General features: G+C 42.3%; 1 protein-coding gene across 2 annotated transcripts in view; it reads right to left on the reverse strand.

Annotated features, from left to right (window-relative positions):
* Positions 1-14,012, reverse strand: part of Gpd2 (glycerol-3-phosphate dehydrogenase 2) — a 136,813-nt gene that overhangs the window by 26,383 nt on the left and 96,418 nt on the right. For both annotated transcript variants that reach the window (XM_051166952.1, XM_051166953.1), the window contains 2 exons: positions 6,413-6,577; positions 4,732-4,876 (listed from right to left, as the gene is read on the reverse strand). In XM_051166952.1, the coding sequence (XP_051022909.1) occupies positions 4,732-4,876; positions 6,413-6,577 (310 nt within the window). The remainder of the gene's footprint in view (positions 1-4,731; positions 4,877-6,412; positions 6,578-14,012) is intronic.

The raw sequence follows: 14,012 nt of genomic DNA on the forward strand, positions 1-14,012 counted from the left end.
GTCACTTTAGGTTGGACACTAACACATTCGAATCCCAAGCTTTGGTTTGATAAATGGCTTTTTGTCAAAACAAAACACTTGAGAAACTTCAAGAAATTTTATGTTAACATGCAACTACCTCATGGGCCAGAAAATTCATGGCAGGTTTCAAACCACACAATGATAAACTTAACCCTCAGGCTCTAATGTCGAGTGACTTAGGCAGGAGGCAGGGTTAGAAAAGTGGACTACTGAGACCCTCAGAAACTTCCACTGCAATAAAAGCCATTTAAAGGGTGAAGGTGACGGTTACCAGCCCACATGTGCCTGGGAGCTGTAGATAATCAGCTGCTTAAGTAAAGACACATGTGTCAAACATAGAAGTAACAAGCACAGAGGGAAGACAGAGCCACTAAGAAATGGTATAAAATTTTAAGAATCCACTTGGAAGTATCTTTTGTCAGTTTTAAATGACCTAATTCATAAGTCTCCCTTGAGGAAAGGTTTGTTTTCTTATGACGGATTAGTTCTGCAAGGTCACCCGAAAGAGTCAGCCCCGGTGACAGCCAGCACAATGTGAGAGGCGCACAGCTCTTCTCAATCTGTATGGTTCATCCGGCGTCCGCAGGAGAAGCTTGATAATTTATGTGTGTGTCTAGGACTCAAGGTAAGGAGCATTTTTTCTCATGCAGACCATAGCTTTGCTGAAGAACCCTCAGTTAAACTGAAATCAATTTATTGTTAACCACTTAGCAATCCGTGTTAGAGCTAGCAGTACGTACACAGGTTACAGGGGAAAAAAAAATTGACCTCTTGTCAGTATTAAAAAAGCAGGCAGGAAGAAGACATGACTACAGTGGAAGCATTAGTGTTGCTTTTGGAAGGAACCACAAATCTGAAGAAAATTCCAGATTGCTTTGTAAGAGTAACTTCATAAAAACAAACAAACAAAAAATGATTTTTGTATGTTTGGTTGTCTGAAGTTAAAATAATTCTTCTGGGGATGAAGAGAAGGCTTGGTGGTTAGGAGTACCGGATGCTCTTCCAGAGACCCAGCGCTCTAAGCCAAGCACCTCCATTGTGTAGTTCACAACAACTGGCAGCTCCCCCGCCAGGGGTTCTGATTCCTCCAGCCTCTGCAAGCACCTGCACTCATGTGTACACACCTATGCACAGAGATATACACATAATGAAAATAATAAAAGTTAGAATGCGGGAGCTGGGCAGATGGCCTCAGTGGTTAAAAGCAGTGGTTGTTCTTTAAGGGGACCCCAGGCTCGATTCCTAGTACCCACATAGTGTCTAGCATCCATCAGCAACCACAAGACCAGGGATACTGACACCTTCTTTTGGATCCCACAGGCTCTAGGCATGCATGTGGTGTGCAGAGATATACATGCGGGTGAAACACCAATACACATAAAATAAAAGAAAATAAATCTCTACAAAATAATACTAACCAGTTGGCATGGTGACACTCGCCTTTAATCCTAGCACTTGGGGAAGCAGAGGCAGGCAGAGCTCTGTGAGTTAAAGGCCAGCCTGGTCTACAAAGCGACTCCAGGACAGCCAAGGCTACACAGAGAAACCCTGTCTCGAAAACAACAACAACAACAATAATAATAACAACCATGCCTACTTTCCCAAACACACACCTAAAAGCTATTACTATAATTTACACTCACTACATATGTGGAAGGTTAGTTAGGATTACACCAAACTTAATTATTCCATAAAGATAGTTCTGCAGATGATGCAATGAGAAAGATGCCACCAAGTTTAACTCTTTATGTACTAGCCTAGTCTAATATATGGGGTACTAATATCATGGCCTTTCTACACTAGTCAGACACAAGGGCACATCAGTAAACAAAACAGATAAAACTGAGCGTGGTGACTGATGCCTGTAATCCCAGGTCTTAGGAGGCCGAGTCAAGAGCATTGCCATGATGGACAACAAATTAGACTCTGTCTTAAAACAGATCACTGCTGAACTTTATGCAAGTTATGTATGATATAGAATCAGAAATAGCTTCAATTCAAAGTAGCTTCGCGGGGCGGGAGGTAGGGAGTGGGACGCTGACAGGAAAGTAAAAAGTAATGAATGCAGGAAGGTCAATGCCACTGTAGCAACTTCGTCTCCTTCCTTATCCAATCAGTCTACAAGAGTCAGGTGATTCCTTTTCCAGTAATGGGGAAACCGGGGTTAAGAAAATAAGGTTTGCTTCAAAAGGCATAACTGAAGTGTCAGAATGTACCTAAGGCCTCTGTGGATGTGTGAGAAAGTGGTGAAGAAAGGCCTGCAAGGGCTGGCAAGCAGAAAGCATGTAATCCCAGCACTCTGCAACTGCGGTAACAGGATCCAGAGTTTGAGCTAGCCTGGGCTATAGGTGAAAACACGTTTCAAATGGACAAAAAGAGATGAAGGGAAGTGAAGGAAGAGGAAGATGTAGAAGACATCCCAGCAGTGAAGATCAAAATTGCATCTGTGTTCTCATGACTTTAAAAGGCTAGCAGGCTAGAAAAAACATGGGTGTTAAGCAATACATGGTGGTTCCTACGTGTCTATTTCATTGGGTATTTAAAATATTTATAGAACACTTTCATCCAAAGCCATATGATCTAGAGATTAAGCATATTTCTGGTCTTTACACAGAAAATTTGTGGACATGTGGATTTTTTAGATCCTACAGCACAAACAATCTTTAGGTGTGCATTTTAAACTAACATTTTTTCAATAGTGTTTTTCTAAGCCACTAAGGTTATTTGAAGTTGTAGTTTTTAATGATATGTAATACTCTATTGTGAAATAAGCCATAATTTACTTGCTTCTCCAAGATGGAATGAAGTCCTCTCTAATCTGTCTTAATAATGTCAAAATGGACAGCTTTGTATATAAGACATTTCATGAAGAATTCATGGCTACTATATAATCTGTACTCTTAGCATAGTCTTAGAGACTTTCCCCACAGGTATCTTATATGTTAATGGTAATTAAAAACAATAATTTAGATGGAATAGAAAACACATTCAAATAACATCTAGTGATCTCTGACTGAGATGCCAAAAATATAGACCAGAGATAATACTGCCTTCTCAAGAAATGGGAAGAATGGACATCCAGACACAACTTGAAGGAGGTCAAAGACTTCAGTGGAAGACATGAAACTATGAAGCTATAGGAGGAAAAATTAAAGAAAATGCTTCAAAATACAGGCCCAAGCAAAGGTGTTCTGAAAAGGACTCCAGTTGCTCAGTAAATAATGCCAACAGCTGACAAATGGGATTTCATGGAATGGAAAACAGCAAAGAAGACAGTTAATCAAGTGAAGAATGCCAGAAGAATGGAATATAGTTCTTGGTAGTGATATGTCTGACAAGGTATTCATCTCCAGAATATACAAAAAATTCAAAAAAAAAACAAAAAACAAAAAACAAGTAAACAAAGCAGGAGCAGGCAAAGGTGTCTGCTGCCAAGCCTGATGACCTGAGTTCAAACAGTTGGAACCATGTCAAAGGAAAGAAATGACTCACACATCATCCTGTGACCTCTACATTCATACTGTGGGCAGACACGCATGCACACCTGCTTCTGAGCAGACCTGCATCTGCGCATATCTGAGCATGAGCGAAACTATGCATGTGCACACACAACATGTGCACACACACACACACACACACACACACACACACAAATAAAAAGATACAATAAAATGATTTTACAATAAATCAAGCAAGCCAACCAATAAATTGATTAGGCCAATGAAACACAAATGGCCAATAAACATGTAAAAAAGTATTCACTCTCACTAACCATTATCCAGAATGGCAGTTGGTAGACACCTATAATCTCAGCACTCAGGGAGGTAGAAGCAGACAGGTGACTGTGAGTTTGAGACCAGCCTGGTCTACAAAGCAAACCCAGGACAGCCAAAGTTACACAGAGAAACCCTGTCTTGAAAAATGAAGAAAAGAAAAGAAAAATAGAAAGAAAATAACAATAATTGCTGGCAAGGATATGGATGAAAGGGAACACCTATGCACTGCTTTGAGAGTGTAAAGTAGTCCAGCCACTATGGAAATAAGCACAGGGTTCTGAGGCAGGGAAAGGGGGGAGCGGGGGAAGTTGAAAACAGAAAGAGATTTACCATATGACCTAACTATACCACTCCTGGGAATTTACCAAAAGACTCCAAGCCAATATGTGACAGACACTTGTGCATCAATGTCACTGCCACACTTTTCTCAATAGTTAAGTTAGGGAACCAACCTAGGTGTCAAAGCAGCAGAGGAATGGTTCCAGCAAAGGGGGTGTGTGCACACTGTGGAACTGCTTTCAGCCTGAAGGAGGAGGAGGTTATGTCTAAAGGAGGAAGGATGCTACTGGAAGGAATCACATCACGCCAATTATGCCAGACACAGGCGGTCAAATGCGTGTTTTCTCTCAAATGTGTTTCCTAGATTTGTGTATAGGCTGCTAAAAATCATGTGTGTATCGATGACATTAAGAAGAAGCCTAAGGGGACTAATGGGGGTGGGGAAGAGAAAACACGAGAAAGACAGAGGGAGGAAAATGCTCAATGTACAATAAAACCTTAGACAATAAATATACACAATGAAAAAATTTTAAATAAACCACAGCAAACACTTCCAAAAAAATTTTTTTAAAAGAGTGTCATAGAAGACATTCAGTGTGTAATCTCTTGTGAGCATCTTTCTCAGGTGACAGGTGTCAGAAAAGAAGCCTATTACCTGTAGTACCCAGGCATCACAATGTGGACACCCGCACTGGGTTGGCAGATGGCAGCAGCATTGTTATCATCCATTTTGCGCACAGAGTCTGTGAAGGGGCCGGTGGCATTGATAACACATTTGGCTCTCACGTCAAACTCCTGCCCTGTGAAGACAAGCAACGTCAACTCCAAACTCTCAGCCTGCTCTCTGCTCAGCAGCACTGGATTATTAGTTCGTCTGTTAACTTAACCTGTGATGACATATAGTACATACCACACTAAGTGACATGAGCAGCCAGAGTTATTGAAGAGCCAAACGAAGGCTCACTTCTGAGTAAATTTACCCAAAACAAGTCCAAACTAAAAGGGGGAAAAAACGCAAACCACTTTTTCATTGTGCTTCTCGGTCTATTCATAAAGTGCCTGTGCTCACAGGGTTGGGATTAAGAGCTCTTTCCCTAGCATTCGAAAAGCTCTGGGTTCCATATTTGACCACGTCCCCTGGATGGAGAGGCCTGGTGGCACTCAGGGAAGGATAGCAGGTTACCAAGATGAGACTTGATACCCTAGGATCATATATAGGGGGAGGAGGTCCCCCTCAGTCACAGTCATAGGGGAGGGAAATAGGGTGAAAGCGGGAGGGAGGGAGGAATGGGAGGATACAAGGGATGGGATAACAATCAATTGAGATGCAATATAAATGAATTAATAAATAATAAAAAAAAAGTGAGAAAAAAGCCCTGGGTTCAATGCCCAGCACTTAAAACAAAAACATATAAAGTGCCTACAAACAAAGTACTAAACACAACGAAAGTGGGATGAGTGAAGGATTTATCCATAAAACCCAAATACAAGGAGAAAGAGAAGGAAAGGGATATAGAAAGGGAGGGATGTGGAGGGAGGGAAAGGGAGGAAGGAATGAAGGGAAGGGCTTGGCAAGCCCAGTCAATCAAGATACTTAACACCAAGCCTAAAACCCTAAGTTTAATCTTGGGACTCTACATAACAGAAGGAGAAAATCGACCTCTAAGTTGTCCTCTAGTCTCTACATTCAAGTTATGGCATGCACATGGGACCACACACACAAACACAAACACACATATACATACACACACATACACACATGCACACACATACACACATACACACACATACACACACTTAAATTTTTTCAACTAGAAAAAATATCCAAATATTTAACTACATTACTATGAAAAAATATATTTTGCAAGTATTGCTGTTGTTCAAGAAATGATGCAATTTTGCAACTGCCTACCTAGCAATAAGGCCATGGCAAGAATGGAAGTCTTATTGAGTTATAAGTGATTGACTCAAAGGACGTGTAAATGCCCTGCCTGTGTCACCTAAGTGATGCTTGGAGCCTTCGCACATTGATTTAATTTTATTAATCACATGTTTCTGTGAGGGAAATGAAATGCATTCACAGCCGTGAGGGTTCTATGGGCATTTATTACTATCCTTATCATTAGTGTTACTATTTAACACAAAGGGAAAAAATTGGCAAGTACCACAAGGGAAAATTTTCATGTTAAACCAGGCATTGTTGACAATAAAGAATATAATTAATATGACTGAAGTCTGCCTTCACTGAAAGAAAAGTGACAGGAAAATCCTCATTCAGTCATTACACAAGCACAGCAAAATGCTAAGAAATGCCTCCCTCGCGGACCCCGACGTACCTGTGAGGACATCCTTGCACCGCGCACCACTCACACGCTCTTTCCCAGTCTCGGGGTCTTTCTTCTTGAGCAAGCTCACTACCTCCATGTAATTGGCCGTGGCAGCCCCATACCTGGCAGCTGTGAGGGCAATGGCAAGGTTCATCCGTGCATCGTTGTGTTGTCCTGAAGCAGAGACAAGCGTGAGGGAGAAACAAGAGTCACCTCGAGCCACGGGCTGGTGGTACAGAAGTGTGTCACAACAGATCTGTCACATCTGTCCCTGTCACCTGGGATCTACATGATGGCTGGGCAGCTCCACAGGGCACCATCTGGAAATATGTGATCATCCGCGGGCGACATTTACCTGCTTCTTCAGCAAGTGCATTTTGTAAAGATAAAAATGATGGGAGTATTTCACTCCTACAAGGCTGACGTCAATTATCTCAAAGTTTTGAACTTATTTCTCAAATAAGTAATTATTCTCTCCGGGTGGGAACATATGTATGTGTTAGACTTTTTCTAATACAGAAAAAAACGTAAACGTGGAAGCGAAGCAATTCAAAACCTTGGACTATCTGACACCCCAACTGGTGTTGATGAACAATTTTTTTTATGACTGCATGCCTATCTAACACACAAAATCAAGACATCTCTCTTCCATAGAGAATCTCAGTATTCCATAAAAGGTTTCTTTTATTTCATAGGTTTTATTCCATAAAAGGTTTGAATTTTGATCAGGGCTCCTTAAAATGTAACATTTTTTTTAAAAAATAGCACATAAAAGGTAAGAAATTAAGCAGGGCAAAATTTAATTACAGAACAATTCCTACCTGTGTTGTTAAGAGATTTATTGCTGAAAATTCTTAGTTAAAGAAAACTGAGAGGGAGGAGAAAGGGGGAAGAGATGATTAATCACTTTAAAATCCTGGCATCACTGGAGACTTTTCCTGTTTATTATTGCCAGTGGAGTTAGCGCTGACCAGGGAGAATTACTCTCCATTGCAGGGCCAGGTTCTCTGTGCCCTGAATAATTAATTATCCAGGCCTAGATGTATTGAAGCAGAGTTCAAATTCCCACACATCCAGATCAGTTCTATCAAGATAATACTGATACGGGGATGAATCTAATGGATACTGTTGTTGATTTATGCCACCGGCATACCAAACGTGCAGTATAAATGGTTTATGTAAAGCTTCTTCCTTGTGATTCAGTCTGGGAGCCCTGCACGAGTCGTATGTTCCAGGGAAAAGGGCAAAGTTATAAAGAGAGAATCGATGACTGAGGATCCCTCGGCCCCTCCCCACAAACAGCTTATTCGAAAACTGCCTGAAGAATACCGGCCTAGAAGAAACTCCTAAGAACACGCCCTAGAAGGGAAGAGTGTCTACTAAGCCCTGATGTGCAAATTGTTTCTTGTTTTAGAGTGGCTTTATCCCAAACTGCGACATTTATTATCCTTAAAATATTGTATTGGGTTTGCTGTGTCAAAAAATGCACACATTGAAAGTACAAGAAGAAATAATGACAGCAACAGTAGTGAAGCAGGAAGCTGGGGGGGAAAAATGCAGATTCTATCAGCTTCAATTCTGCATGGCCCTAAAGTGCCTTAAAACAGTCAAGTTTAAGAAGCCAGCATTCATTAATGTAAGTCTTTTAAAAACCAGAATACGCTGCACAAGGCTAGATGAATACGCACAGACCAAGCAATGAAGCGGCATGTCACTCTACAGTTGCTTTCTCTCTGGGGGTAAAGAGATTACAAGAAGGTTGGTCATGTAGCAGACACCTTTAATCCCAGCACTCAGCAGGCAGAGGCAGGTGGATCTCTGTGAGTTTGAGGCCAGTCAGGGCTACATAAACACTATCAAGAGATTTGGCGGGGGGGCGGGGGGGTGATAGGATAGATCTCATCATCTCTTGGACTGTTCTGGTGATGTAAGTTTGTGACAGTAAACTACCTCCTCAACACAGGTGTGCACTGGGTAGCACAAGAAAGCCAAGCCATTTGTTAGCACCATAGCCACGTCACAGGAGACATCATAGGCTCAGCAACTTTGCCTGAGCATAGAAAGTGATGTGAGCACTGACTACTTTAAAGCCTAGATGAAGGCACTGTGGTGGGAACCAAGCAGAAACTCCACAGTCGCTGAATCAGACAGCCTCACTGACTGCTCCTTTTTCTGAGTTCTAACTCAAAAACTGAATCTTTTCCTTTTGTTTCTATGTCTTTTGCAGCCCTGACCTCCACGCCCCAAGTGAAAGGTGCCACCTCTGTTCCATCTCCGGCCTCCTTGCAGCTACTGAGACTTCTATTTTGCTTCCCTGTCTTTTCTTTCAGGCTCTAAAAGAATTGTCTCTGAGCTCAATTAAGGACAGCATCGAAACAATGCATTCCTGTATGAAGTGGCAGCTCATGGACACAATCATCACCGGCTCAGAGCTGATTTTGATAGCATCCATTTTCCCTTACTTCATTTTTAAAGTACAGCGTCTTCTTGCCGTGTCAGTATGTAACACAAGCGTTGCTTACACTGGGGTACATTGTAAGCACCAAGCGCTATTCCTTCCACACCGAGAAATGTCTCCTTAATTGGCTTCTAGATCTCAATACAATTTAAAGGTCATCTGGGACTGAGAGCATGAGGTGGAAACACACCTCCTTGTTCCTAGTCTTTCCACAGCCCTCCAGACCCCAGGCAGACCACGCCTCGACTTGATTCAGGATTGTCACCTAGTGATGGGACCCTTCAGGATATAGCGCTGGGCCACCACAGTCCCACCCCTTATTATCCATAAAATCTCCAATTGCCAGAACCGTCTGCAGCTACCTGATATTCAGGCCTTCCTGTCTTTGCTCTGCTTATTACAGAGAATGGTTGGGTACCATTCTGGAAGCTCCAGGAAAGCATCTCTTAGGATCCACTTCCTGTATCAAGTCTCCCCTTATCTGCTTCTTGTCCCCTCAAAGCAAATTGTGTGCTTTCTCCCAGGCCAGCATTATGTCTCACACGTATCTTTTCTATAGTTTTTCTGATACTCATCTAACCCTTACTTAGAAAAATAGCATATCTTCCCAATATGCTGGGCACAGAGACAAATGAAGCGAACAGTGGGCAGTGGGTCTGGCTGAATCTGACCCTCCACTGCAGTGACAGGGCCATCCCTCTGCTGCAGAACATGGCAGGAGGCCACATTTACTCCTCCCCGTTCCTTCTCTCAGCACAAAACAAATATCTAGTAAATGTTAAATTTTTAGAAACCAGTAAGTTATAGCCAGACATCTGAGGGCAGGAGAAAATCCAGCAAACTAGCCCTTCTCCACAAGCTGAGTAAGTAGGGAAAGAAGGAGCAATGCTTATGAGTGTGTCCCCAAGGAGTGGCCCACATGTTGCCCTGCTCTGTGGAGAAGCGCACATAGCTGCTACTAGCTACTAAAAGCTCAAAAGCAGAGTTTAACTTCTCTCTGAGCCCAGAGTTCCCAGTCTCCTCCCAGAAATGCTCGGCCTAGGCCTTTGCCACTTTCCTCTCTGCATTCAGAGCAAAACTCCACCTCCGTTCACTTCAACTTGCCCTTCGCCCAGAGACGCCGATACCTGCAGGGAGCACTTCGTAAGGTGTGACATGTTCTCATTATTGTCAACTAAATCACCCCACTCTGTTTCCTGACGTTTTGAAAGTATCTCTGTGTGTCCTGTAATTTTATTCCTAGACAAAAAAAAAAGGGCTTGGAGAAAGCTGCCAGTCATGAGACCAGGAGTGGATAGCCTGAAATGCCCACCCACTTTATCTGCTCATGGAGTTGAACTTTTTCTGCGCATTTCCTCAGACCCAGGCAACATCTCCTGTCTCATTCATCAGCAATACCTTGGCACCCACACAAGGGCCCAGATGGCAACTGCGCAAATCTGTCTCCTTCTCTGGTCTCGTTTGCACTTGAAATCTCACATATGTGCACACACTGAGTGCACAGACGCAGGACAGAACCACAGAAGAGGGAAGACAGTACAGAGTTGGAGATGCACCCACCAAAAAGAACACAGGTTGCTGCGGGTAGAGATGTTATCTTAACTCCCAATGGCCTTGACCAAGAAGAGTGAGAGGTCTTCTAACAGAAACACATGTGAGCATGTGTGTTTTAGGGTGCACCATCTAAAACACGGGCCTTACACAAAAACCCTTTACAAACACTGTTCTCCTGAGAACTAAGTCTGGCTTCTAAGTGAAAGGACAAATAGCTTAGAAACAAAGAAGAGGAAAGGAAGGGAGGGGAGGAGAAAAGGAGACAGGAAATGAGGGAGGGAGGGAGAGAAGGAAGAAACATGTATAAGGAATATGAAGAATAACTAAATATGAAAGAAATTAAAACGGTAGTAAATTGGCTGGTAAAAGTCTATGGCACTGTGATGATTTCCTGCAGTTCTTGCAGCACAGGGCACCTTTAAATGATCCTTTGCTGTGTAAAGACCCATCATAAACAGACATGCCTAACTCCTATCTACCTACTAGTACAGAAAGTCTAACTTCTAAGAAAAACAATTTATTAAAATAACACCCGTCATGATTTCATCACCAAACTGCCGTTTTGCAATTAAGAGAATTTCCTCCCATCATCCTATGCCCTGACCTGAGTCTGACACAATCATTGTGATGAGCAAAGGGGGTCAGATGCCTGCCAGAAAGAATATCTTCTCCTAAAGCCTCAGCCCCATTTCCAGCAAAATCCTCACAGCATGCTTCATTGTCTCAGGCTGCTGGTGTCACGGTGACCTCTCCAGCAGCTTCCCCTTTCCAGTTTGGCTAATCTATAAAAGTCAAGCTAATTTAATGTGGCCATTACATTAAAAACTTCCCTTTCTGAAGGGAAAAGTACAGGAAACTGAGCAAAATAGGTGTGCGTATGTGAGAGTTCCTAACTTCTGCTTTAAGTACATGTGACCAGCACAGTTAAGAAGAAAACGTGGAAATGAGAACTGTTTCATGGAGAATTATGACAACACACAATTTCCAAAATCACTTACTGAACGTGCTTATAGTGTCGGGACTGGTGGGGTCAGGATACATAGAAGGAATGGGGCAAGGCATGGCGAGTGGATACAGAGCACAGTGTAGAGTGACACGGTGGGGGGCGGGAGGGAGCAGGGGGAAGAGAATGCTGTGTTACAACTTCTAAGGGTATCATTCACTTGGCTGAAGGAATGTGGATAAGACAGTCTCTCTTCTCTCTCCTCTTCTCTCTCTCCTCTCCTCTCTCTCTCTCTCTCCTCTCTCTCTCTCTCTCTCTCTCTCTCTCTCTCTCTCTCTCTCTCTCTCTCTGTCTGATATGTCCTTTACAGAGAGTCTGGGTACTTCTGAAATTACACAGCTCATATTATGGCCTGTACCTCTCAAGGTATTGCTTCTCACACTTTGTATGAATATCCAGCAAAAACCAGACAAGCCAGGCTTGGTGGTACATTCCTTTAATCCCAGTACATGGAAGGCAAAGGCAAGTGAATCTCTCTGAGGCCAGCCAGGTCTATATAGAAAGCTCCAAGCCACCCAAGGCTACATAATGAGCCAGTCTCCCCATATCCCCAAGACACACAAACACACACACACATACACATACACATACACAAGTAATTCAGCAAGGAAATCAGAAAAATAAGCAAGCAAACAAAACCTCCCCAGGCATCATCCTTTTCCACTGGACTAGAACTCTTCATTATATTTCATTTGTGTAACTGTGTAATATATTACAAATATTGTCTCTCTCTTATCCCTTTCCTATAGCCATGATTTTTGTCGTGTCTTTAGTGTCCTGTTTTCTTTCTTTCTTTCTTTCTTTCTTTCTTTTTTTGTTTTTTTTTTTGTTTTTTTTTTTTGTTGTTTTTTTTTTTTTGTTTTTCGAGACAAGAGTTTCTTTGTGTAGCCTTGGCCATCCTGGACTCACTTTGTAGACCAGGCTGGCCTTGAACTCACAGCGATCCACCTGCCTCTGCCTCACGAGTGCTGGGATTAAAGGCATGCGCCACCACGCCCGGCTCAGTGTCCTGTTTTCACTCTTGTCTGGACTCCACAATGGGAAATGGATCCGTCAGTGGAATTAATACTAGTGCTCATGATGAAAGTAGGGCTTCCAAGGACCTATGCTCCTCCTCTCTGCCAACACTGGGAAAAGGACATTCTCGGGTGAGCAGGACCCAGTGGAAGATGTAAAGTGTGATATGCCTCAGCCTTCTCAGCTCAGGCCATACCAGCAGCCTGTACCTCAGTCAACATCCACCTCACACACAGATTTCAAGTATAGCCAGAGCAGAAAATCACCCAGCCCCAGACAAGAACAGAGCAGCCAGCCAAATGCCACTGCAAGAGCAATAAGCCTTAACCAATTAAAGCTGGGAAGGGCTGGAGAGATGGCTTGGTGGCTGAGAGCACTGCCTGGCCTCAATTCCCAGAATCCATATGGAAGCTCACAACCATCTGAACTCCAGTTCCAGCAAGATCTGACACCATCTTTTGGCCTCCAATGGACACTGCACCCATGTGATACATGCATATACATGCAGACAAACCCTCAAACATATGAAAGTAAAAATACGTAAATATTTTTAAAAAACAAGGAAGACTACTTATGATCACCTATAACTGCTAAATTTACAGTGATATCCAAGGCTTATACAGAAGTACCAGGTGCCAGAAATACAAGTCTGGTATTGGTAAGGCCCAAATACATTAGGTAGTGCCTACAAAATGACTTCTCATGTACTAAGACCATCAAGTATTCACCTATATTTTATATGTTTACCACAAATTAAGTTATCCTGGGATGATGTACATTTTTCCGGAAAATGTCTAACATAGACTATATTCTTCTAATATAGAGTAGAGAAAACCAAAAGCATAATATTCCAAGTGGATGAATTGGAGTAATTTGCTGTCACTTATTCAGACTATAGTTCTCAAGAAGGGACACCTGTTAGCACTGAACATGTAATCATTTTTATTATTTAATACAAAGGTACAATTAAATGCAGGCACAGGATGTGACCCGCATCATAATTCTGTCTGGCCTTTCTCTTCACAGTATCTTTTTCATTATCCTAGGCCTTTTGTTCCATCGAGTTTCTTTTGTCTCACCCCCAAGTTCTCGAATAAGCTATTTACAATCTGAATAATTAGCAATCAGGGTGGATCTGCGGTCTTTGGCCCCACGTAAAGGAAACATTGTCAAATGCCTTAACATGACATACTGAAGCAAGTGAAGTTTCTTATACCCCCCAGGACTTTTCTTTTCGCGAAAAAAGTTTTAAATGAATCTAATGAGGAGTGAGTTTTCTACTTCTCAGACACTTAGGAATCTAACTAGAGTAACAAAAATGAAACTTCATTTAAAATGCAAACAACAGAATGCCTTGCGTATTCATTAGCTATTTTCGTACAAAAATGTTCTATACATTAGTTTACAATGAACACTCCCTGTGCCTGCTTATTCTTGAGGACAATCAATTCTCTCTAGCACAGGCCAGGAGTAGTTCCTTTTTAAATTTTTTTTTTTTTTCCTTTCTTCCTTCTTCTTCCTTCTACTTCTTAGGGGAACAAAAGTGAAAAGAGCCATGTCAGAACAATCAGTTGAAG

Source organism: Acomys russatus, chromosome 24 (genome assembly GCF_903995435.1).
Source record: "Acomys russatus chromosome 24, mAcoRus1.1, whole genome shotgun sequence".
Classification (NCBI taxonomy): domain Eukaryota; kingdom Metazoa; phylum Chordata; class Mammalia; order Rodentia; family Muridae; genus Acomys; species Acomys russatus.